The following is a 26,300-nucleotide window of genomic DNA, read 5'->3' as shown; positions in this document are numbered from 1 at the left end:
TCTGGGAAGACCCAGCCCAAACACTTTAATAGCAGAGCAAAAACCCGACAGCAGATCTGAAAGCAGGAACAGGCAAGTCTGCATCGCTGAGCGTTGGTCTCCACTGTGTCTTCTTGGCTGTGGGTTTTCATGAGAAAGTTCATTGGACAGCCTGCTCCTGTTGTGCCCTGGGAGAGCGGAAGGCCGTGCACAGTGGGTCAGAGGAACCTGATGGAACGCTGACACCGGCTCAGCTTCTCCAGCCACCAAAGCCTTGGACAGACCTGCAAGAAATGCACAAGAGACGGTCAGCTCCTGCCCCAGCAGGCAGCTGGAGACACCACCAGGGAAATGACCAAAGTGTCCCAGACCCTGCTTCCCCGGAGGCCGCTCATCTTTTTACATGGCCTCCAGCCGGCCAGCAGCCCAAACCCCACACCTGCTGCTCAGTCTGGCACAGCTCTGAAACGGCAACCGCAGACCCCACAAGTCAGCAAGAACAGGATTTCCCACACCCAGGCCGACTCAACCCAGGAGGCAGCTACTTACGAGTTAGATGATCCAAAGGTGAATGCTGAAAAAAAAAGAAAGGAGATGTTACCACCGTGAGCCCAGGGCCGCGCAGCTAGGTAGGCTCCTTCCTGATTGGTCCCCATGACAAGCATCCCTGACCCTGTCTCGGCAAGGCGGCTGAGGGCACCTGCAGTTCATCCCTCTGAGCCACTGGCTCTAGTGGGAGAGGAGATACCTCACTATTTTAGGGGTCCCCAATTCTGGCTGCAGGGGGAGGGTCTGCACAGCCACACTGTGGCATTTAATGAGGAAACCAGAAAAGCAGACACTCTAGGTCTGGCTCAGATGCCTCGTGCAGTTCTGGGCATCAATTAGCTTCTGCAGCCATTTCTTTATTTGTAAACCCCCCCCACTTTTGCTGAGGTCTGCGCTCGCCTCTTCAGTCTGTGTGAGGACAACACAGAACACACACATTTGTTCTCTGAAGATGTAAGCACTGTACAAATACAAGACTTGGGAGGTTCCCACACCCTCTCTGGCTCCAAGGCCTTGTAAGTCTGTTACTATCTGTAGTTCTAAAATCCTAAGAGAAAATGAACTAACTCAGAAGTGTCTTTGGATTGTGTCAGAAATGGCAACAATGCTGCCATCCTAATTAAAGGGTCTTGCATTTTTCAGCCACTTCAGCTGAGTGGTCAGAACGTGTGTTCCTTTGTGGGAGGAAATAGCACGGCTGCTTACCTCCTGTGCCCGACCCAAACCCAGAGAATCCACCGCTCTGCGCTCCGAAGCCTGAGGTCTGCTGGGACAGGGACCCGAACGTGGGTGCATTCTGGCTGGCGAGGGTACCGAAGGACGCAGTGTTGCTGCCGCTCCCAAACCTGGGGTCCATACGAGAGGACAGGGTTAGTGTGGCCCTTCGGCCCTGCGCCACCCACACAACTTGTTCACTGTCACCAGCTGTGGATGTGCCACACATGATCTGTGGTGACAAGCCTGGACAGAGCCAAAAGACAGAGAAACCGGTTCCAGCCCAGAGTCAGCTTTTACCTCGGCTCTGGGAAGGAAGACAGCAGGGATGTAGTGTCCCCAGCCGGTATGTGCGCTCTGAGAACCAAACACAGCTTGCTTCTTGCTCCTCCCCTTCCCCCAATGCATTCACTTTCAGGCCATCAAGTTGGAGTTGTTACCCACCCCACCCGCCCAGGCCACGACTGTGCTACCACTTTTTTTTTTTTTTTTTTTTGGTTTTTTGAGACAGGGTTTCTCTGTGTAGCCTTGGCTGTCCTGGACTCACTTTGTAGACCAGGCTGGCCTCGAACTCACAGCGATCCACCTGCCTCTGCCTCCCGAGTGCTGGGATTAAAGGCATGCGCCACCACGCCCGGCTGCCACCACTTCTTTTGGGACTCTGCTATGTTGCCTACATTGGCCTCACAAGCTAGTACCACGGAGCCTGGTGATTCTACTCACTTTACTGTTTATTATTTTCAGCACAGGGTCTCATGTACCTCAGGCTGGTCTTGAATTTGCCATGTTGCCCAGGATGACCTTAAACTTTTTTTTAAAACAGGGTCTCTTTGTGTAGGCCTGACTGTTCTGGAATTCACTATGTATCCCTGGCTGGTCTCAAACTCACAGAGACTTTTCTGCCTCTGAAATTAAAGGCTTGTGCCACCATGCCTGGCGACCTTGAGCTTCTCGCCCTCTCATCTCCATCTCTCGGTTACCAGGATGTGGGACGTGCATCGCCACAGCTGCGTTATGCGGTGCGGGGGCGTGAACCTGACAAGACTTCCTGAGTGCACGGTCAGTCTCCACCACTGAGCTACACGGCTAGCCGTGTGTGTGTGTGTGTGTGTGTGTGTGTGTGTGTGTGTGTGTGTGTGTGTGTGTGAGAGAGAGAGAGAGAGAGAGAGAGAGAGAGAGAGAGACAGGGAGAGGGAGAGGGGGGGAGAGGGGGAGAGAGAGAGAGGGAGAGAGGGAGAGAGAAAGAGAGAGAGAGAGAGAGAGAGAGAGAGAGAGAGAGAGAGAGAGAGAGAGAGAGAGAGACGCGGTGTAGGTGTGCCTGCTAGCGATAACAGCATGGTCAGAGGACAACCTCTGAAAGCAGAGCCCCTCCCTCCACCATGGCTTTGACCCTTGAAGCCCTATCGCTGGCTATTTGCTTTTAATCAATTAGTAAAGGGTCTTCTGTCTGCAAAGGCAGTCATCCTGTTTACATTTTCTGTGTGTGAGGGGCAGTTTCCAAGTTATTTCATTCAGAATTTTGTTTCATAAAAATCAGCAAGTACACAACTGATGTAGAAACGCCATCTTCCCTGCTCCCTCACCTAGCACAACCCTCATTCAAGGGTCCTCCCTCCAGATCTGACCCAGCAAATGGGGCTGAGGACGTAAGTACAAATACTGAGGGGTTTGATGGGGGGCCTCCTGGAGGTCAGGCAGAGAAGACACAGGACCTGGGTAAATGGTAGCACTACAAGGGGCACTGAGTGGCTCCAGCCCCTCACACACACACAGGTCCTTTTTGCACTATTCCCAAGTGGTCCCACTGTCCTGTGCGCCTACTTCAGGGGTGACCTCAGATCTCTGCCAGGGTCAGAGTTAGGGCAGTACCAGTGACCAGGCACAGGAACTGTCTTCCCGGAGACTTACTAGCTGTGCTGGTATGTCCTACTAGCCCAGACGTGCCAGTCACGACTGCTAAGACATTCCAGACACTCCTCCAACCTTCCGTGTGTGTGGATCAGCCTTAAGTGTCACTTTTGGGGAGCTAGCCACCTTTCTCCTGGGACCTGGGGCCTGAGATTCAGTGTTGGCAAGCCGCAGACACGCATCTCCTCAGTGTGGGAATCACGGCCACAAGCCACCAAGCCCAGCTTTTTATGTGGGCGCTGGGGATTGAACTTAGGTCTTCATGCTTTTGTGGCAACTATTTACTGACTGAACTATCTCCCCAGCCCTGTTTTCACTTCTTTATTCTTACTATTTTAGGACAGGGTCTTCCTATGTGGCTTATGCTGGGCTTCAGATTCCATAACCCTCCTTCCTCAGCATCCTGTACAGGCATAGGCTACCAATGTAGGAAAAATCTAGCTTCTTGAAGGTGTTGAGCGTGCCCAGCAAGTCTCTACCACTGAGCTATACTTCTAACCCTGAGGGGACTTCTCTACTAGTAATGCAAATAGTTGTTTTTAAATAAACAAAGAAAACCTCAAGACTCCCAGTGTATGCAGATGGGAGTCCACCCAGAACTGCAAAACACAGGCCTTGGGAGGTTCTGAGCCCTCTTCTGGAAGTTCCCCAGATCCCTTAGCTTCCACAAGACATTTAAGAAATGCCTGCCCATCTGCACACTCTCCTGAGCGGGCTTGCTCCCCTCTGTGGAGCCAAGTTTGATAAGAACACGCTTCATTTTCAGGATAAAGCTGCTGCTGTCTAATGCCTGACACCCATGGTACGCCTGACCTTCAGCTCTGTTCTGAGCTGGGCACCAAGGATGAGAGCCTGTTTAGGCCCATTTTAGGCTTCAGTATCTCCTTCAAGTCAGGGAGTCTGCAGCTACCACAACATTTAGTGGAGACACTATGGTAGAGCAAAGGCTATTTCTCTCCTTGGGGTTTTGGCAACTAGACTAAAATTCTAGGGCCATTAGAGGCAAACCTCTGCCATGGTATTTCTTTTTCTTTCTTTTTTCTTTTGTGTGCACTCTTGTTTTGCCTGCATGTGTGTTGGTGTGAGGGTGTCAGTTACAGATAGTTATAGACAGTTGTGAGCTGCCGCATGGGTGTTGGGATCTGAACCCAGGTCCTGTGGGAGAGAGTAGTCAGTACTCTTAACCACTGAGCAATCTCTCCAACCTTGCTATGGTACTTTCTGGTGAGGATGTGTGCAGGATCAGAGCAGCTGTTGACACCAAGAGGACAGCAGCAACCTTGTATAGAGGCTACCCAGTTGGTGCCCTATGTGAGCCAGTTGTGGGTCAGGGCTGGAAACAGCAGACAAAGGAGTTGTTCGGTAAAGGATAACAGGTGTCTCAAGAGAACAATTCTAAGAGGAAGATGTGCTGAGAACTCTTCCCTCAGGATTTTCTACACAAGGACCACCTGAGACACAGGCCTGGCTGCAGCAAACCTGGTCCAGAGAACAAAGTATTGACGACCTGCGTGCTATGCACTGGCAGCCAGCAGCGTGGCCAACATCTACCCATGCTTTTGTTCTTTGAGACAGGGTTTCTCTGTGTATATCCTTGGCTGTCCTGGACTCTCTCTCTCTGTAGACTAGGCTGGCCTCGAATTCACAGGGATCCGCCTGTCTCTGCCTCCGGGATTAAAGGCCTGTGTCACCACACCTGGCCCACCCATGCTTTTAAGAACTTGGTTACAATGTGCCTGGTCCTAGAGAGGAAAGGAATCTCCTAGCACCTTTTTTTTTTTTTTGCCTTTTTCAAGGCTAGGCCTCCAGGTCACTGTCTGGTTTAGAGAAGGTAAGACCGCCAGGCCCCGGTGCCTTGGGCTGATACAAGCTTGTGGTTTCCCCAGGCCCCGCCTGCAGCTTACCCGAATCCTCCTGCGCTGGCAGCCGCAGTACCCTCTCCGAACACTTTGCCTCCCGTCGAGCCCAGAGGGCTTGTAAAGGCTGGGGCTGAACCGAATGCTGGCACCCCTCCAAACCCAGGGGATCCCCCAAAAGTAGGAGGGCTGCCAAACACTGGAGCAGCACCGAAGCCACCTGAGCAAAACAGAGGCAAACAGAAACAGGAGAAAGAAAAGGAGACAGGAAGAGAAGGCATCAAGCAGGAGGAGAAAGGGAGATAGGATGTCAGTAATTCCAACACAAGAACCCAAGAGGCACAACACCCCAATCTCCATCCCTCATCCCCGATAGGAGCAGAGGGTCGATGGCACTAAGATGCCTCCGCACCTATGCCTTCCTGAGGCAGATAGAACTTATATGAAACCCGTGAAAGCAAACCACCCACACACTCTGCGGGCCCATCCCAGGTTCCTTTCCAGCCACAAGATGTCTGTGACGCCTCACAGAAGCCTTACCCCTAAAGCCTGTGTCCCAACACAGCGGCCGCAGGATGGCAGGCTTTATCATTTGTTATCACACAGACCAGGCCCTCAGTTTCAGGGAAACCCAACTAATAAAACTGAAGGGTCAAAACCCCTTCCCTGGCAGAACCCACGAACTGGGTCACAGCAGAAGCAGGGTGGTGCAGGCTGGCACCCAGCCACGTGCCTTTTATTTATTTACAGCCAGGAGGCTGCAGCCTACCACCAGTGTCCCTGACTGTGGCATGGAGGAATTTTTCAAGTGCTTTCTTTCCGCAGCCACACTGTAACACACAGGACCCTCCTTCTCCTCCGAGGAAGCTCATAGTATACATTCAACCAGGTGTTGAGCCAGCTGTGAGGATGGCCAGAGTGCCTAGATCAGGACTCCAGGCCACAGCATGCAGGGTGGGGACAACAGAACCGGGTCAGGTCAAGCACCAGGCAGCCTGCTCTGAGCGGTGGGGAGGACCATCTGTGTGTCAGTCCCCTGCTCCTGAGGTGTCCTCAAACCTCCAAGTTCTGAGGTTTAGAAGAGAAAGGTAGTGAAGGCATGCTTAACCGGACGGAGATGCCATTATGTTGGCTTTGAACATGTGCTAAGGGGAGTAATGGGGCATCAGCCCATCAAGGATATGATCAAAGGAAGGAGGCAGGGTCATTACTACTGAATGCAAATCAACTGTCCAAAAGGCGGACCAGGCATTACTGCACGCACACTGCTCTGCCACCCGAGTCAGGAAGATCAAATGGAGGGCACGCGCGGGGTCAGGTGAGCGCGGCGGTCACTTGCGATTGAATTATGTGTCTATCTTTCACAGGGGCTGCACAATGGGGAGATACTTTTTGCCATGGCTCATGCTTAGGTTACCGTTCTGTATTTTAAAACCTTGAGTGAAATTCCAGGCTGTGCTACAGAGACGTGGATTACAAATATAAACAGAGTGGAAAAAAAAAGTGCTAAAAACCACTGTACTTTAATTATTTAAGCTGATCACAGATCTGGTTGCACTTTCTTCCTAGACATACAAGGTTTTATGTAGCACCTCGTACACAATATTGTTTAGACTTCTTGCTGGAATGTGAGAGGAAAATGAGAAGTTCTAATGATACCTGGAAAGCAGCAGGCAGGAGGGTAAGCAGACAGAGAGGCACACAGCCGTGCAGAAGCACACACGGGTCTCAGAAGGTTGCCGAGTGAGCCACGCTGACCATAGGAGCTACCTGCTGGTAGCACCAGCTCTGGACCTGTCCAGAGCTAAAAGCTTTGTGGCCTTTTCATTTTGAAATTATTCTGTGTGTGTCCCCAAAACAAAGCTGCAATGCCTATTTCAAGTTTCTTTTTTAAATTCTAGGGAAAAGATACTGAGAACTGGCAACCTAGAACCAAGCTGCTCTTCTTAGAAAAGGGACACAGCACGTCTCTAGAAGCATTTCAGGGTCACCTTCTAATCTGGGTCAGCCACTCCAAGATTATCATCATCTCCTCATACAGGGGCCAATTCAGAACGCGCCATCCATCCAAGGGCAAACAATCGTGCGCACTCCCCAGGGGAGGAGCTCTAGGGAGGCTCCTTCTCAGCAGCACCACCCCTGCCCCCTCCAAGACCCCTAGCCCATTGTCTCCCACCAGCAGGACCAGCACTGCAGGCAGCTACAGACGTCAGGCAAGCAGGTGACAGAAACTAACAGCATGTGTCATGGGGCAGGAGAGACAGCTCGGTAGTTAAGAGCACTGGCTGCTTTTCCAGGACCTGGGTTTGAGTCCCAGCACCCACGTGGCAGCTCACAACCACCTGTAACCCCAGACCCAGGGGATCCAACACCACCTTCTGACCTCCACGAGTCCCACGAGTGCAGATGGTGCAGAGACGTGTAGGCAAAACACCCGCATACATAAAATGAACATTAAGTAATATTTCATTTTCATGTGAAAACCTTAAATGAAAATCATATAAAAGTTATTAAAGGTTTATAGATGCCTATTTCAAGTAAATGACTAAAAAGGGTGGCGCAGACCCGTGATCCCAGTGTCCAGGAGGCTGAGGCTGGAGGATGGTGAGTTTAGGACAGCTTTGCTTGAATAGGGAAATACTATCACCAAAACCCAAAATCAAACAAAAGCCTAAAACCGTGACTTGGGAAATCAAAAGATGCTGTAAGGCAGAGGGTCTGAGCCTGGAGCGTTGTAGGTAAGCCCCTGCTACAGAAGGCTCCGCAGCACATGCTGTCAGGTTCCCTTACTCCCTCCGCCCCCTTCTTTTGAGTCAGGGTCTCGGCTAGGTAGATCAAGCTGGCCTCAAACTCACAGAGATCTGGTTCCTTCTGCCTTCCAACTGCTGGGGTTATACCATATTGGGTTGTTTTTTCCACAATTATTAAGTATTTTGATAGTCTTTCTTGTGAGGATTAATTTCTTTTAAATACTATATTATACACCTTCTCTTTGTAAAAGAAAAACTTTTATTTCTAGTTTTGCAGACAGGGTCTCACTATGTAAACAAGGCTGGCTTTCACCTCACAGCCAGCCACCTGCTTTTGTCTCTGGAGAGCTGGGACTGAAGGCGTGCATCTCCACACCTGGTTTCCTTCTTTTTAAAGTGTGTCTTAGGTATCAGAAAGGCAGCAGACGCTCAATACAGAAGTAAGCTGGAGAACCAAGTAGCCTCTTCCTACTGCAGTCCCACTCCCTGAGACAAGCGCCCTAGGCCACTGCCTCCCAGAAGTGCTCCTTACATAAGCTCACCAGTCACCCTCACATGCACACGGATAAGCACGGGTCATACTTGTAGGTTACCTGTTTTATTTGGAGTGGAAAATCCAAAGCCTTGCGATGCCACGCTCCCACCGCCAGAGCTGAATGTGCCAGCAGGCTTCTGTTCCCCGAAGGATGAGCTGCCGAACCCTCCGAATGTCTTAGCTCCACTGTTTCCAAACAGATTAGAGGTATCTAAAGGGGGCAGGAACAGGTGTGAGGAAGCTTGAATAGAAGGGACACACATCAGCTGAGTGTCTGGACAGACAGGACAATGGCGCAGCCCAGCGTGCAGGGAGCTCCTGATGATGAGCTTGAAACCACTGACCACTGACGCTCAGGCTCAGGCTTTCCTGGGGCAGCTCTGTAAGGAAAAAACTAAAGGGCAATTGAGGCCTCACAGCAGGGCTCCTGAGGGCTTGGTCCACCCACCAGAGATTGCCAGCTGTTTGCCTACTGGACTTTTACCTCTTCTTCTTCTTTTTTTTTAAAGATTTCATTTATTTTATGTATGAGTGCTCTATTTGAATATACATCTGCAGACCCGAAGAGGACATTAGATCATATTATAGACGGTTGTGAGCCACCATGTGGTTGCTGGGAATTGAACTCAGGACCCTTGGAAGAGCAGGCAGTGCTCTTAACCTCTGAGCCATGTCTCCAGCTCCCTGGGCTTTTACTTCCTTCTATACAAGGCTAGATCTTATCTATCTCTCATGTCACACTAGAAGATTCGAAGCCAGAGCAGAACCTGGCCCAGTGCATGGCTGCCGGCCAGCATGCTGGCTGCTGCTGAGCTGTGCAGTCTGCTGCCACTGCTCCTTGACCTGAGGGGGAGAGGGGAGGGGTCAGGAACAGCCTCTAAGTCCTGCCTTGGTGGATGGACTATGTTTCACTGTAGAAGGCTCTTTATGTATGCAGGAATCCGCCACTCAGAGCCAACAAGGACTGATACTTTGGGATGACAGAGACAAGTGCAGCTGGCATCTGCCTGGCTTCCACCCTGCAAGCCTCGTGAGGCCCTTTCAGGTTTCTATTTGGCAACGCCCAACAACATTCAACATCAAGGTCTGACCCACTACAAATTGAATCCAACAGCCAGAGTGTTAGAGAGCTCAGGTCCCAGCCTTCTGCAGTCTGAAGTCACAGGACACAGGTCTCCTGGCGCCTTCCCTGCTGACCCAGGCTCCTCTCCAGGAGAGTCGCCTCAGGAACAGCATGGAGCAGGCGTTGCAGGCTGCAGACGTGAACCAAATGGCCTCCCCATTCCAACACAAGCATCCTGCAGGCCCGTGAAGAGAGAGAGCACGGAGAGAACAATGCTAACTCAGGGTCAGGATGAGACTTATGGTGACAATGCACACAGGGCGCTGAGTTTCAAATGACCTCAGAATCTAACAGCCTGTCTCTGGGGATGACACAACTTCTCAAAAGGACACACACTGGCTTCTGGCTACAGTGCTCCCAGATTGTCTGTCGTGATCATGTTTTCACACAGCCTGGACTCTAGGCTGAAGTGAGCTTGGACTCAATCCTCCAGTTGGGAGGAAACTGCCAAAGGGTTCTGCATAAGAACTGTGGCAAAATAAAAGCAGCTTAAAAATATTTGACTTGAGATGGATTTCCCAACCATGGTAAAGACCGGAGGTGTGGACGGGATGGGATCATGAGCCATATAACGGAGATGAGGCAGCAGAGGAGGACCTATGTGAGAGGTGGGCAGGAAATGAGTGGGAATTCAGCTCAGGGAAGCAACAGAGCTCACGAGCATCTGACGCCAGAGGCAACATGGAGAAAGGCAGTCACTGGAGTCTGCAGAAAGCAAGCAGGACAACGCCTTCCCTAGAGCAGCCAGCACAGTCCTTCCACTGCTCCTGCCTCTCACTTAGCCTACACTTTACCTGGCCATAGTGTTCAAGAAGTTCCTGGACCCTTTTACTACCAAATCATAAAAGAACCATTAAGACCACTCAGTGTCTGGCATCCAGGCCAGGTGAGTGTTTGACAAGCATCCACGGAGGGAGAGTCCTGGTGTGTGGGGCGTCCTCACTTCCACTGGGTCAACACTCCCTTCGGATGACTTCAGGCACAGGGAGGGATGTGCAGGACTGACTCCCATGTCAGCTCAGACTGACCTCTGGGAGAAGGCCAGCTGACAAGCAAAAGCCACAGGGTCAGAGATAAACTGGCTAGCAGAGGACTTTTTTTTTTTCTTTCAGGGATATGACACATCTAAGCCATTAACAAAACTGGCTGGTAACACGGCCTCACAGATGATGACCTACATCTGGGATCCACCCCAATTTCTAAGCAGCATGCCAAGTGACTATGTGTTTGGCTGACACATGTATCTGAGCTGAGCTCCACATCTGCTCTTTTCTCGCTCTGACCCGAAAGGACCATGCTTTTACAGCATTTGCTCCACAGAGCCCTTCAGGCATGGGCAGCAGCTGGCTAAACACTTCCATTACACCGGGATTCTCAGCCCCTGCCTTGGCTTGAACCTATCTTTGTTTTCCTTATCAGGATTCTGTTGTTCGTCTGCAAAACAGTTTTTGAAAATACAATTTCTGAGATCCCTTCACTCTAGATTCTAAGTCCTTCATGGCACAGCCTGGTGACGAGCAATCCTGCCATATGTCACCAGAGCAGGGAGGTCAGGACAGCCAGTCCTTGATCTATACAGGCAGAGAGCAAAACTGGGACAGAAAGCATTGCTCTTAACTCCACAGGCCTTACTGTTATGAAAACAGCCGGGAGACACAGCACAAGGGCTGTCAGGACCTGGGGCAGCTCAGCACAGCACATGAAGTGGAACCGTGAAGCTGCTGCTGACAGGAGCCCAACCTGCCATCCCAGCCACAGCAGCAGCACACAGTTTTATACTTCCAACCATGGCAGACAGAGCAATGCACAACACGGAAAACTGGCTGGAGAAAAAAGTGCTAGTAAGTAGAGCTTCAGGGGGAGAGGCAGGAAAGAGTAAAGGTAACCGATGAGCCAACTGTCAGTGCCCTTCAGAGTCAGGGAGCCAGGCGAGCGGAAGCACTGCTGCCTCCCCGCAATCTCAGGGGAGGGAAGGGAAGGGAAGGCACTGGCCTTGGGAGGGAAGACAGAAGCAGCGGCCCCTCTCATCTCTCCCTGCGGCTCTGCGGTCTTTTCACAAGTACGGAGGGTACCGCTTTAAGACAGAGCGATGTGGGTACAGACCCACCCCTCTCTGTATTTGTTCCTGAAGCTCTGACATTACCACAGGGTGACAATGGCATCAGAGGACAGAAGGCTGGGGGTCTCTTCTCACTTACTTGAGGTGGCTGTCGATCCAAAGCCCCCGCTGGCCGAGCTGAATGGGTTTTTGTTGGCAGCATCCTGGCTGGGTTTCCCTCCAAGGCCACTGAAGAAACCGCCCCCTCTCGCAGAGTTTCCAGACCCAAACACGCTGCCACTGGAAGTGGATGACTGCTAAAAACCCAAACGGGGTGGGGGAACAGGAAGCAAGAAAGGGTGAGAGGTCATCGTACAACTGCAGGCTATACTGCGGCGGGACAGGCTCACAGCTGGGCAGCTGGGAGAAGCAGGAGCACTGTCATCAGGTCTGGAGCGGCACTCCACAGCCCAGGAGAGGCTGATTCCAGACTTCCTCCATATCTGGGGTGCTTGGTTTACTGCACTTAAGAGCTGGTGGGTGCTCAACGCTTTTCTGACATGCTGCCTGCACTGGCTGACTCAACCCCAGGGACAGGAAAATCAAGTCAAATACAAGTTTGAAAACAAGGAGGAGCTATGGTCTCCTCAGAGTCCTCTAGTGTTAGCTGAAGCCATGAGCGATGACAAGTGATTTTTAGGCATTTCTCTCCACTTGTGCACTTTTAATTCACAGTAGTGTGCCCAGTGCTGCAGAGAGCAGCCGAAATTAGCCCCTGTGCTGAAATGATGGCCACTGCTGAATTCCATTCAAGGGCGCACAGGGTGCCGCTAACATGCTGACTCAGAGCTGTGCTGAGCGCCAGGCACTCATTTCTGTTTAGAAACTGGCTCTTTTGGGGGAGGCCAGCCTGAGCTCAGGGGCTGCTCACATTAGTTAAGCCGGCACCGCCTTGGCTGACCATGCAGAATAAGAGGCTGTAGCAAAGGGCAGTGGCACAGAGGAGCAACGCGGGCTGCAAGCCGAGGGGCACAGTGGTGCTGCTCAGCCTTCCTGCGAGGCAGAGAACTGCCCTCTTTAAGATGGCGGGAAATGGCCGGGCATGGTGGCCCACGCCTGCAATCTCAGCACTTGGGAGGCAGAGGCAGGTGGATCGCTGTGAGTTCGAGGCCAGCCTGTTCTACAAAGCGAGTCCAGGACAGCCAAGGCTACACAGAGAAACCCTATCTTGAAAAAACAAAAACCAAACCACCACCACCACAACAAAAAATGATGGCGGGAAACAAACTGAGCTTTAGAACTTCACCCGAGTGCTTGCTTATGCAGTACATATACTAAATTTAGAACAATAGAGAGATTAGTGTAGCCCTCATGCAAAGATGACACAAATTTGCAAACGGTTCCATTGAAAAAAAAAAAACCCATAACAAACTGCACCTGAAACAGCCCCTCTGAGAATGGCTGTGAGCAGCAGAGCATCACTTAACCCCGCCCTCTTCTCCGTACCTCATCACTTAACCCCACCGCCAATCCTGCCCTCTTCTAGCTCCTCTGGTTTGGACTAGCTGCAGCTTAGCTTCTACATGACCTGTGCTTGTGCAGTGCTGGGCCGATCCTTTTATTTGTCTACAATCTCAGCAGCAATCTGGCCGCTCTGCCAGCATCTAAAAGCTCTCCTACCTGCAGCCCCAGTGTCTGCTCTGCACAGTAGACAAGGGCAGCACACTTAGTCTACTGGATAGACCCAGACCCCGCCCTTAAACTTTAAAAAAATGCAATCGTGTACCAACCAGTGATGGCCTTTGCAAGGACAGGAGCCATGACGACAGAAGCATGTATGGGGTGTCCCTAACCTCCATGCATTGGGCTGGAACTCAGGAACCCATCAAATATGGACAGCGTGCTCTAGAACACAGCCTGAGCTGCCATCACAGAATGAGCACAAGCGGGCAACTAATGCTAAGTGAGGCGAGCGAGTCAAAGTCCAGAGCTAAGTTCCCATAGTGCTCGCCTTCGCCTCAAGACACTTCACGCAGACCGTGACTGCTTCTTAAACGTGTTCCTCTGCTGAAACTCCGCCCCACTGCTGTCAGTATTCTCCCACGCACTCTGCAGCATGTGGTTAAAGCCACTGTCCCCAGTCCCACAGCTGGACCCTCAATTGATGGACTGTTATAAATGGTTTAGGGTCTTTCTGTGCAGCCCAGGCTGCCTTACTTCCCACTGCTGGGGGTAGCTCTCCTGGCACTTTCCCTTGTGTGGTAGACCTTTCACTGAAAGGACAGCAGTGAGGGCAGTACCCTTGTGTCCCAGAGAGGGGTCACTCTTATTTGAGGACCAGGAAGGATGTCTACTTCAGGATGCGGTGTTCACTTCTGGCTGTCACCGGACTGTCTCCCTCAGCGGTCAGGTTATCTGTCTCCTAGGTGACCTGGAGCAAGGTCACTGGCCAAGGCAGACAGGCAGCCATGCAGGCTCCTTCTGTGCTCTAGGTCTTACTTTTTCTGAGAAAAGGTATGTGTGTGTTGGGGGGAAGGTGTGGTATCTGTACATCTTTTTATTTTAATTTGAGAGGGGGTTTCTCTGTGTAGTCCTGGCTGTCCTGCCTGGACTCACTTTGTAGACCAGCCTGGCCCCAAACTCAGTGACCTACCTGCCTCTGCCTCCCCAAGTGCTGGCATTACAGATGTGTGACACCATGCCTGGCTAGGATATTTTACTTATACACTTGCGCATGCACCACATATAGAGGTCAGAGAACAAGACCTGAGAAGGTTCTTTCCTTCTACTATGTAGGTTCCAGAGATCAAACGCAGGTCATCAGGCTGGCAGTGCCACCTTCAGATGCTGAGCTATCTTGCTGGCCCTGATTATGACATTTCTCGAGACATATGTGCAAACATTTGTCTAAAGAACAATTCTGGGTAGTCCTTTACTAGATAATCTCAAACTATTGCCCATGCTTGGTGACCCATTTATGCTCCTGTGTCTTGAGAACACCCTGGACTTTATCCCTGTGTGTGGAGCTAGGTGTTGATGTTGAGTGTTTTCCTCAGTAGCTTCTCTGCTTTATCCTACTCTGGAGACAGGGTCTGACTGACCCTGGAACAAACTCTAGGCTGGCTGGGCAGGAAGCCCTGGAGACCTTCCTGCCTCTGCCAGTGCTGGGATTGCAGGTGCACAGCATCACCTCTTTGTAGATGTGGAGACTGGGAATCCACACCGGGACCCTTGTGCCTAACAAACACGCTAGCTGCTGAGTGGCTCCCTGTCCCTTTGACTTCTGCAACATTACTGGTGTGCATGTCTGTGGTTTGAATTTGTACTGATGAGCTGAACATCTTTATGTCTATTAATTATCCATCCTTTATTAATTTTTAAAAATTAATGTGTGTCCATATGTCACAAGAAGCTTGTGGATATTAGAGGACAGATTTGGTGGAGTCAGTTCTCTGGTTGTATCTTGTGGGTGCCTTTATCCTGAGGGGCCCAGCCTTCGCTTTTCATCTGCAAAGAGTGTCACTGATTTCCTTAGTTTCAGCCTGAGACAGAGCTCCCCATGCACAAGCTGGTTTAAACTTGCAGTGGTCCTCCTGCTGCCACTTCCTGAGTGCTGGGGTTACAGGTAAGGCGCTGTCCTGGCCAAACCAATTTAAAGGTCATGCCCAGTCTCTTTTTTTTTTTTAAACTGTGGTAAAGTAAACATAAAAGTTACCAATTTAGCTCTTCTCCACTTAGTGTGTGAGCACACGAGAGTGCATGCGCACACACCAGAAGACAATCTGCAGGAGCTAGTTCTCTTCTTTCATCTCTTGATTCCTGAGGATCACACTCAGGTCACCAGCCCCCCTTTAACTACTGAGCTACCTCGTGAGCCTCATTTCAATTTTAAAAACTATTTATTTTTGAGATAAGATCTTGCTACTATGTAGTCCAGATTGACTCTGAACTTGTGATCTTCATGGCTTGGTCTCATGAGTGCCGGAACCACAGGCTCAAGTTATGTCTGGCTCAGGCAGGAATAAAGCTGTACAACAGCACTGTCTTCTTTTCTAATTGTCATTGACCTACTTTCTTTTTTTTTGTTTTGTTTTGTTTTAAGACAAGGTTTCTATGTCTCCCTGGCTATCCTGGAACTCACTCTGTAACCAGGCTGGCCTTGACCTCGCAGTGATCCTCCTGCCTCTGCCTCCAGAGTGTTGGGATTAAAAGAGCACATCACCTCACCAGGGCTGTTTTTTTTTTTTTAAATGCTATTTATAATGTGTGTGTGCACATACTGTATGCATGCCCCTGCACTCATTCACCAAGCCATCACAGCAGCCCTACTCTTTTTGTTAAGCTCAAACTTCCCATACCCATATGAAACGCTTGACAAATTCTGACATGAGTTCAGTGCTCTAGGCATCTCTCTCAGTGCTCTACAGCACTCCCTCAATACCTCACACACACCGTCCTAAAAGTGACTGCCATTGGAACTGTTGTCACCTCAGGTGAGCCTGCCTGTCCTTGGCAGTCTGGGGTAAGTACTGTAGTGGTAGACTTCCCTTTCCACACATCACTGCAGTGGCGTGTGTGTTCCTGCATCCACTTTGTTCTGTTAGGAGCAGCACACTACAGTATACTGCTGTTTTTCTCCCTCCTTTTTTTTTGGGGTGTGTGTGTGTGTGTGGGAACACAGGTTTCTCTGTGTGACTCTGGCTGTCCTGGAACTCACTCTGTAGGGCAGGCTGGCCTCAAACTCTGAGATTTGCCTGCCTCTGGGTGCTGGGATTAAAGGCGTGCACCACCCGACCAGCTGCTGTCTTTTTCTGCTAGAAGAACATAGCACAAACTTGCTGAGCATCTTCCGAGAGCCAGGCTGCCTCCTGGCTTCGCTATTACAGATGCAAGGCTGTGAGTGTTTTTATCCCTAACTTTGCTGGACAAAGGCCTCACTCACTTCTCCTGGTTCCATACTCAGAGCAGATCTAGGTCAGAAGAGATCGTGTCTGTTCAGCTGTTAACGTCAGACGGCTTTCCAGGGCTATAGTAACTCCTACTGGCAAAGCATGAGCCTGCAGCTGCTGTGTCCCCTCACTCGGAAGCTGGCCAACAGCCAGTTTTGGTTTTCTTTGTAAGGTTATATAGGTTACAGTCTCCCCCATTTCATGCTGTTTCCCCCTAAAGTTAAAGCCATACTTCTGTCAAGATCAAATTTCTTCTTAAATATCCCTTGGGTTTCCTTCAGGTCTGCTGGACGAGAAATCTCAGCATGTTTGTTCACTTCATCCCAAGGACTTTCTGCTGGATTGGAATCTGAGGTGGATGGACTCTCTCTTCCCACAGTCTTCACAGGGTCAGTCTAAGTACTGCTCTGCAGACAGGAGGCTCCTTCCTCACATAGCGTTAGTCTTTACTGTGGTTGCTGTGTTCACCTGGGTCTCGGGCTCGTTACCTTCCATGTGCTTAGCTGGGCACTGGCTGGATATCTCAGCCTTTGGGAACTTCTGTCCTTTTATACGTTGCCAACACATACTCTGTTCTGTCAGTGGCTCTCAGGCACCTCCGTGTGGCTTCTCTTAGAGGGCTCTCCACCTTCTCTATGTCTCTGACCAACATGACACAGTCACAAAGTTTGCCCCAACTTCCAGATCATGGGTCAGCGAATTAAGAGTGCAGAGCCCGAAGCCCCACTCACTGTTTGTAAAGCTTTACAGGAACATACCATGTTCTTTTGCTTACTTACTTTATGTACGTGAGTGCTCTGTCTGCATGTGTGTACACATGTGTATCACATGGGTACCTGGTGCCTGCAGAGAGCAGAAGAGGGCACTGGATGCCCTGGGACTGGAGTTACTGGAGGCTGAGAGCCACCATGTGGGTGTTGGGAACCAAACCTGGGTCCTCTGAGCCATCGCTGCAGCCCATGGCTTGCTGTTTCTGCAGACTGCCCACAGCCGCTCTGGTGCTCTGGTGTCTGCAAAGCCGTGCAGTCTGCGGAGCCCACACTCCGAGCACCTTGTACGCTACTGCTTCCTGCTCAGCCTAGTCTGCTGTTGAACACATCCATAGTGCATGTATATGGGCTCTATTTGGTCCTTTTTAGATGCTTTGACACTTTAGAGTTTCTCACCCTTGACGGGACTTTTCCAAGTTTCTCTTCTCTGTCTTTTAAACAAGCACAGCAGAGCTGTCTAACAGAAGTGTCTGTGATGTGCCTGATGCTGACTGTTCCTGTTCAGAGCTCCTTCTGATGGATTTGGCTGTGGGCAGAAATAACTTGAGGCATGGAGTAGAGGCTTTCTAAACTACAGCAGCTGTGCTTTTCTTGCCATACTGCCATCAGACCATGCGCACAGGTCAAGCCCCACGGATCTAGGGCAGGTCCCTTCCGGATGCTCCACTCTGTACACACCTTGGTTTCTGTCCATTTACCATGGAAACTACAAATAGCCCAGTTTTCTCAAGCTAGTGAATGTGCTCAGGAAACAACTGGCCCCTGAGCTCCACTTCCATTTTCTAGGTCCTCACCTTTCCTACTTCCCCACCTTGGCTTGGTATACTAGTCTAGCACTGCTTTTAAAAATAGGGTTTTTTGGGCTGGAGAGAAGGTTAGAAGTTAAGAGTACTGGTGTTCTTCCAGAGGACACGGGTTCAATTCCCAGCTATAACTCCAGTTCCAGGGGATTAGACACCCTCACATAAACATGCAGGCAAACATCAATGCACAAAAAATAAAAATAAATAAATATTAAAAACAAAACAAGCACCACAGCATGAATTCACTGTGGCCTCAGTGGCCCTCACTCCCAATTCAGTCACCACACTTGTTTCCTGAAGGGACCCTGGCGAGGCTGCTCTCCTGAGTGCAGCTGGTGGCCTGTAACTCACTCCCAGATCCCACTGTCCTTCTTTTCTAAGTGCAGACAGTAAGCCGGGCATGGTGGCGCACGCCTTTAATCCCAGCACTCGGGAGGCAGAGGCAGGCGGATTGCTGAGTTCCAGGCCAGCCTAGTCTACAAAAAAATGAGTCCAGGACAGCCAAGTCTAACACGGAGAAAGCCATTTCAAACAACAACAACAACGACAACGACAACAACAACAACAGTAACAGCACTTAACTATGGAGTAGTCAACCTGATTATATGAGTTATTTCAACGAAGCACCAAACACTGCCTGGTCCAGTGTAAAGGCTCAGCACAGGGTCAGGGGGCAGGAGGCCTAGGACACAGATAGCTCAGCACAGGGTCCAGTATTGCAGTCTCTACATCAGTTTTCTTCCTAAACAACCAGTTAAAAACTAAAAACAACTATGATAACAAAATGCCAGGCTACTTAGAAGGCTGAGATAGGAGGATGGCAAGTGAAGGCTGGTCTGGGAAATACAGACCTGATTTCAAAATAAAACAAAAAACAAACAAGAAAGGAGAGGGCATGAGGGATTGGGAATATAGCTCAGTGGGAGAGTACTTGTAACATGAGCAAGGCCCTAGATTCAGTCCCTATAAAAATAAAGAAGTAAAAATCATCCTTAGCTCAATAGCTGTAAAAATAAATAAAATAAATTAGGCTGAGGGGTGGCTTTAGTTTGTGGATTAGAGTTTGTCAACCTTGACCCAGGAGAACAGGTAGAAAGATGGAGCCCAGATGAGTGCTTTCTTTCAAGACACTGCCACAGAACGACCTATCCAGTGGTGACTCTGTTTACCCTGCAGTACGTCTTCATCCTAAAGGCATCTGAGGCCTGGAGTTTAACAACTATATGTGAAGCCAAGCATGGCTTTAATGCACGCCTTTACTCCCAGCATTCAGGAGGGAAAGGCAGGTGGATCTCTGAGTTTGAGGCCAGCCTGGTCTATAGTACAGAGTGACTTCCAGGACAGCCAGGGCTACACAGGGAAATCTTGTTTGGAAAGAATCCTGTCCCCTGAGCCCCCAAAAAGAGAGCTGTATGTGGTTGTTTGCTAGTTTGGACCCTGAGGGAAACACTGGATAGATGCTCACACAAACAGAGACAACCATGCATATTTACCTGGCCAAACACTGATCCACCAGTACTGGATGCTTGACCAAACACAGGGCCAGTATTACTAGATCCAAAACCTGTAAGATACAAAGCAAAGTTTCAATTTGGACAAATCTTTTTTAACATCAAAATTAAAATCAAGCCAAACCAACAAACCCAAAGCCTTTAGGTGTGTTATCCAATGGTGACCTTATCCTGCATGCTACAATACTAACCTGCCACAAAAGATGTGCCCATTTACGCAATAGCGGCATGAATGTTAAAGAAGTAACTAACCAGTCACTTTCCACATGAGGGAATTCATTTCTGTCACTGTAAACAACGTGGTCTAAAGCCCAGGCTGAGAAGGTCAAAGGCACAAGGGAGGAAGCTGTTACTGATGTTCTGACAAGTTCAATTTTCCTTCTAAAGATCTGTGCTTTTACCAGAGATTAATGATGTTCTCACTCTTGGCCAGGAAAGCTCTTTGCAGTGGGCAGTGGTTAATGAAGTGGCTCCTAACTGCACTGGGACTCAGTGGCTGTTGAGTGCCCCACCCTGAGTTGGACTCAAGGCTCTGAGAACATGCTGGAAGATGGAGCAAGAGAATGTAAAGAATTTAAGAGCGACAAGTGGAAGGACTAGAGTTTGCCGACCATGAAATGGCTGTTGTGCTCATGGGCTCACAGCTGCCAACAGTCCAGGGTGGAAGGGGAGGAAGACATAAAGGCCCTCCCCATAGTTGAGGAGCTACTGGTAGTTAATGGCCGCTGGAGGAGGGGACTCGTCTTTCTTCAGAAGTACAGCTATGGGTAAGCTGTCCTCGATCCAGGAGACAACCCCTCACCCGTGCTCATCAAGGCACCCTACTCAAACTATCAAACTCAGTCAGCTATTAAAAAAAAAAGAAAAAAAAGAAATGGAAAGTAGGAGGGAGTTGTGATGGGGAGGTGGGGAGGAGGAAGGTAGGGGACAGGGGTACATGTGATTCTGATCAAAACACACTGCATATACACGGGCATGCACACAAATGTCAATAACTATATTAACAATTGTTTTAAAAAATGTTTCCCCACTGAGGAAATGGAGAAAATTCTACATAACACAGTTGTTCTGTTGTATCCATACAGGATCAGTTCTAGATCCTTAAGGATACCCTCAGATACAAGATCTGAGGATGCACCAGTCTCTTTCATGACATGGTGTGGTGTTTGTGTAGAGCCATGTCTCCTGTCCTCCACATATCTTCCGTCACCTTGGGATGACTTAACGTACACTGCAGTATGCTGGAGCCTATGTGAACTAGCTGCTACTCTGTATGGCTGAAGGATAATGATGAGGAAAAGTGTATAGCATAGATTATTCCTAATTATTTCAATCCATGGTAGGCCACATCTGTAGGTACAGAACCCATATATATGGAGGGCCCACATGCATTGAAGTCTTCTCTCCTACAGGTGGTGGGAGCTGGCTGGGTGGCACACCCTCATGATCTTGGCTAACAAGAGTACTCTCCAGTGACTTGACACTAGGGACCCTCCCTGATCTACACTCAAGCCCTGAACCCATCTGGGCGGATAATCTTCCTGCCAGGTACAACCCCAAGGGAGGCAAGTGAGGCGGGGCTGTAACTGGGGGTGGGGGTGGGGGTGGGGAGGAGGAAAGGCATGGAGTCTCCATTCACTCCTGGAGCTGATTCGATGGGTGAGTGCAGACAAATGTTAATTCCTCAACAAGGCCCAGGAGCCTTTTCCATCCAAGTGCTCTGTTTCCTGTCCTGGATGCTCAGGACAAGCAGTGTTAAAATTGTGCTGTCCTCCAAGTTAGGCCTCCTCCCTGGCCATCGCACTCCATCACCCAGCCTGGGGGAGGCGGGCTCAGGGACATGCTTCTCTTCCTACTGTGTCCTCACAGTTGGCTCTGGTGTTGAACACTCATTAACAGGAAAACATTTCCTTTTAGTAAGTTACAAGCTGTTTCAAATAAATTATCACTAAAGAAATGAATCAGCAATTACTTGCAATCTTGCCTACCAAGAAATCATTGATCTTTTGTTTCCCCTGAAGCCTAATTGCTACTAAAGAATTACCAATGTGTCACAGCCCACCCCTGTTGGCTTGCTTGTCTTTTAAGGCAGGGTTTCCCTGTGTAGCCTAGAACATCCTGGGACTCATTCTGTAGACCAGACGGGCCTCATAGACATGACTGAACTCAGAGATCCGCCTGCTTCTGCCTCCCAAGAGCTGGGCTTAAAGGTGTGTGCCACCACCGTCTTGGCAAGGCCCACCTTTCACAAGGGGAGCACCAGAAAGCCAGCCGGGGAGCACATCTCCTCATTCCCATGCCTACTGGCCACTTGCAGAAGCAAAAGCAGGTGCTCTGACTAGAAACAGAAGAATGAAGCATGTAGTTTTCTCTTCAGAAACAGTAAAATGTGTGCATCTGTATATTTAATTGCTACTCAAGGAGCAGTATGCCCACTCCCCACAAGATGGCGTCAAATGCCATAAAGATTACCCACAGAGCAACTCACTAAAATGGGAAGCCCTGGCTCCTACCTACTCTATCACCTGCACCATCTACTGGGAGGCCAGCTTGCCTGAGCCTGACAGTTTTAGGGCTTCCAAAGTGCCTTCCAAATTAAAAAAGTAATCCAGAGTTAAATTACTTGCGGCCTTAAATTGATGGTCTTGTGGCCAGCAAAGCAGAGCTTGCTGAGGAAGAAGACCAGAGCAGCACTGAGCCACAGGCTGTAGTCAGGACAAAGCAAGGCCTGACCAAGAGAACACCGAGTTATTAGTTTTTGTTTCTTTTCTCTTTCCTTCTTTTACATTTTTAAATCTACTTTTGTGTTTCTGAGATAGGATTTCACGTAGCCTGGGATGAATTTGAATGTATAATGTAGTCCCGAGCCCTGAACTCCTGATTCTCCTGCCTCTACCTTCTAAGCTGGCACTGTAGGCCTGCACTACAACACCCAGCTCCTTTCCTTTAATTACAAAAACATTGGAGGCTCGTTGCAAACTTTTAGGTAGCACAGAAGAGAACAAAGTCAAAATGTTCTGCAAACTCTTACCCGAGGCGTGACAAAAGCTAAAGGCTGAAGGCGCTGCTGTAGAGGTAGTGGCCGAGGGGCTGCCGAACACAGAGCCGCCCTGCCCAAAGCCAGGGCCCTGCCCAAAAGCAGGAGGGTTGTTCTGGCCGAACAGCGTCCCTCCAGTATTGGTGGAAGCCTGTCCAAATGAGAAGGAACTGGGACTACTGGTACTTGAAGCGGCTCCGAAGACATTCGCACTGGTGGATGCGGGGGTAGAGGCAGCAGACTGGCCGAAAACAGGCACCGAGCTGAACCCAGGCTGGCTGAAGGAGAAGCTACTCGCGGGGCTGCTTGTTGCTTGCCCAAAGGCTGGGGCCTGCCCAAATGCTGTCTGTCCGAAGACTGAAGGAGCTGAAGCACCAAACGCAGGGCTGCCAAAGCCGGAACTGCTGGCCTGGGGTGTGGCAGTGGCTGTGCTGGTTATGCTGGCTGCCACTTGCCCAAACATGGGGGTGGCAGAGGGTGCAGTCGCCGTGTTGCTGGAGAGCTGGCTGAATGCTGAGCTAGAATTGGCAGCAGGTGGCTGTGTAAAGACTGAGGAGCCAGAAGTGGCAGTCCCAAACACGGCTGTTTCTGCGGCAGAAGTTGGGGCGCTGCTGGAGACGGCGCTGGAGGTGCTGGGAGTCCCTGGTGCTTCGATGGTGGCTGAGCCTGCCCCTGGAAGAACAGCTGCTGCAACCGCAGCTTGTGCAGGCCCTACAAAGGTGGCAGCAGGAGATGCTGGTTCTGTCTTGCTGTCAGCGCCCCCTGGGGCTACTGGAGTGGCCTCTGTGGATGCCACAAGGCTGGCAGCGGATGCTGGTGTGCTGGGGCTGCTGCTGTCTGTGGTCGGCACAAGAACAGGCTCTTTTTTGACAGGGTCAGAAGGTTGCAGGGAAGCCTGGGGTGGCTGGGTCGGCTGTGGCTGTACTGAAAGTGAGGGTGTTGATGTAGAGACTTCACTGTGGCCTGACTTATCAGGCACAGCTGTCAGTGTGGCCTCCTCTATGCTCTTACCAGAGGACACGGGCAAAGAAGCTGATGTTGAACTCAGGAGGCCACCAAATGACAAGGTGGGGAAAGAGGCTGGAAGGGAAGGGGCAACTGAGGTTGATGTCGGGGCAGCTGATGACACTGTACTACTTGTCTGTTGGTTTCCAAATGAGAAACTAGCCTTGCTACCAGCCAGAGAGGTCCCACCAAAACTGATGAGCCCCGAAGGTCCCGTACTGGTAAGGGGCAAGCTGCCAAAGACAGCTGCCGAGGAACTGCTAGTGCTCACGTTCAGAGCTGAGACTGGTGCTGCCGTGGCAGCGGTCACGGAGGATGTCACTGCGGGCTCCAAAGGCTTCCCTAACACACACGGGCTGGGGAAGCTACACCCCGAGGGCTTGGCTGGCTGGCCTCCGGCCAGGTTTGTGGAGGAGGCCTTACTAACTGGCTTTGTAGCATCCTCAGCTTGGCCAACCCGCAGTCCTGAGAAGCTCCCTAGTGTCTCTCCAGCTAGAGAGCTTGGGAACAGAAGCTCTCCCAACTTGGACGGTGGAGTTTCCAGTTTGCTAGAAGTGGGCACAGTAATTCCAGAAGGAGCTGCAGGTCTGTTGCTGGGTGGGGCGGAGTCTCCCAGAGAGGCAGTCATTACTGAAGTGCTGGGTGCCGGGGTGGCTCCCGTGGGAGGGGAGCTTCCAGGAACGGTCTCACAAAAAGGTTTGCCTCCCCCACCAAATGAGAATGCCTCGAGCTGGCTTGACTCTTTAGTGGGGGGTGCTGCCCCTAGAAAGAAAAAGACACCAAGAAAAGGGGTGGATTTAGTAAAATGATTCAACGCATTTCTAAGGCAATCTTGCTTCTCTCTTCAGTCAGGGAAGAAATGCGTGGTTCTAACAGCAGAGTTCCCTGGAAAGGACAGAACGGCTGCTCTTCATAGGGGCATCAGCCCTGCAGAGTCAGCTCTTGGGTAGGAAAAAAAAAAAAAAAAAAAAAAGAAGATTCTTTTTAAGATCATCATATCACAACAAACACATGAATACACAAAATGGACAGATTACCCCCAGAGAGAAGTAAAAAGCAGCCATGTATGTACTCTCTCAACACAGCACGTCAGGTGTGGGCTTCTCTCACACCCTGGGCACCAGCTAATCTCAGTAATCCTCATGGGCCAGCTGGACCCAGACTGGAAGGTCTTCACTGTTTAAGGAATCAGATGAAAATTTTGCAAAATTAAGCTGTTTGCTAGGGTTTGTTCTTCTCCAAGCTTTCCTATTTCTTTTTTTTTGTTTTTTTGAGACAGGGCTTCTCTGTGTAGCCTTGACTGTTCTGGACTCACTTTGTAGACCAGGCTGGCCTCAAACTCATAATTATCCACCTGCCTCTGTCACGCCTGGGATTAAAAGCGTGCGCCACCACACCCGGCCTAAGCTATTCTATTTCTGAGTTGACTTTGATACCTCAAAGTGGATGAGCTGGACTGGAGAGGTGGCTTGGTGGGCAAAGCTTTTGTGAGTATCCAAGTCAGAACTCCAATACCATCTGAGGCCAGCCTGGTCTACAAAGCTTGTTCCAGGACAGCCAGAGCTACACAGAGAAGCAGGTCTCAGGCAGGTGGGGGGGGGGGGCAGGGGCACAAACCCAAACCAAAACACTCCCAACAAACTAGGAAAACCCATACAAAAACAAACAGAAAAAAAAACAGAACTGGAATGTCCCCACAGTTCACACAGTGGTGTCCCTAAATTGAGAGAGAAACTGGAAACAGGGTACTCATTGGAATATGGGCCAGTTAACCTGACATATGTAATGGCAAACAAGAGACCTCACTTCAAACAAGGTGGAAGGCAGGATTGAGACCCCAAGTCATCATCTGAGCTCTACACAAGCACTGTGGCAACGCATGCTTGGACTTACACACACAAACTCATGAGCGCACAGAACAGACAGACAGACAGACAGACAGACAGACAGACAGACAGACACACACACACACACACACACACACACACACAGAGCGAGAGAGTATGAGCCAGCTGGGAGAAGGTGAGCCACACTAAGCAGGCAGTTGGGGCTATAAGCAGACCAGAATTAGTGTGTCAGCTATGCTTTTAGTGCCCTGGTTCCCACATGAATATCAAAGAGCCCCTTCTGACTAGAAAATGCTAGTACTTGAGCACACATAGAAAGCTCCAGACAATCTGTTAGCTGTTTATGGAGGCCATGACTGTAGTCCCAGTCTTAGAGGAGGCTCAGAGAGGAAAGATCACTTGTGCCCAGCCAGGAGTTTGAGATTAGACTAACGGTCACACCATGTCTCATAATAAAATTTATAAGAAAGACTTGTTAAACACAAATCATTAGGTCCTGTTCCCAACACACACCCAATAGGTTTGTTGAAGGAAGCACTAAAGACGAATGATGTATTATTTATTCCATGCACAGCCCAAAATATGCTAAGTGAGTCAGGCAGACTATTAAAGTATGCCAAAGCCCCGGGACAGAATTCTGAGCCCAGGAAGGTCTGCCTGGCAAGTGCTCCGGCGCTGCACTCCTCTTCTGATTTTTAGGCAGTCCAGGGCTAAGTTGCCCAGGCTGGCCTTGACTAACTCTGTAGCCTACACAGGCTTTAAATTTGTGAGCCTTCTACCTCAGCCTCCAAGTAGCTGGGATTCTAAGCCTGTGCCAGCAAATCCAGCAAAGGGACAGACATTAGGTTAAACAAAAACTAACTAAAGGCAAGACTCTGCAGAGGAAATGTAGCAGGACTGCAGTGGCTGCTGCGGAAAGGACATGT

At 50.1% G+C, this 26,300-nt stretch overlaps 1 protein-coding gene across 7 annotated transcripts in view; it reads right to left on the bottom strand.

The window, feature by feature from the left end:
* The window catches only part of NUP214 (nucleoporin 214), an 85,692-nt gene continuing 59,392 nt past the window's right edge, over positions 1-26,300 (bottom strand). For 4 of the 7 annotated variants that reach the window (XM_084797863.1, XM_084797866.1, XM_084797864.1 and 1 more), the window contains exons 29-36: positions 22,517-24,289; positions 19,468-19,538; positions 11,613-11,769; positions 8,350-8,502; positions 5,055-5,226; positions 1,234-1,373; positions 529-553; positions 1-263 (exon numbers count right to left, since the gene is read on the bottom strand). In XM_084797863.1, the coding sequence (XP_084653989.1) occupies positions 230-263; positions 529-553; positions 1,234-1,373; positions 5,055-5,226; positions 8,350-8,502; positions 11,613-11,769; positions 19,468-19,538; positions 22,517-24,289 (2,525 nt within the window). In that variant the 3' untranslated portion in view covers positions 1-229. The remainder of the gene's footprint in view (positions 264-528; positions 554-1,233; positions 1,374-5,054; positions 5,227-8,349; positions 8,503-11,612; positions 11,770-19,467; positions 19,539-22,516; positions 24,290-26,300) is intronic. The other 3 variants (XM_084797865.1, XM_084797868.1, XM_084797869.1) reach the window with 2 other exon arrangements.

The sequence above is a fragment of the Acomys minous genome (assembly GCF_964271855.1).
Source record: "Acomys minous genome assembly, chromosome: 10".
NCBI classification, from domain to species: domain Eukaryota; kingdom Metazoa; phylum Chordata; class Mammalia; order Rodentia; family Muridae; genus Acomys; species Acomys minous.
The sequence above is the reverse complement of the archived record's forward strand: the minus strand, read 5'-3'. Positions and strand labels throughout refer to the sequence as shown.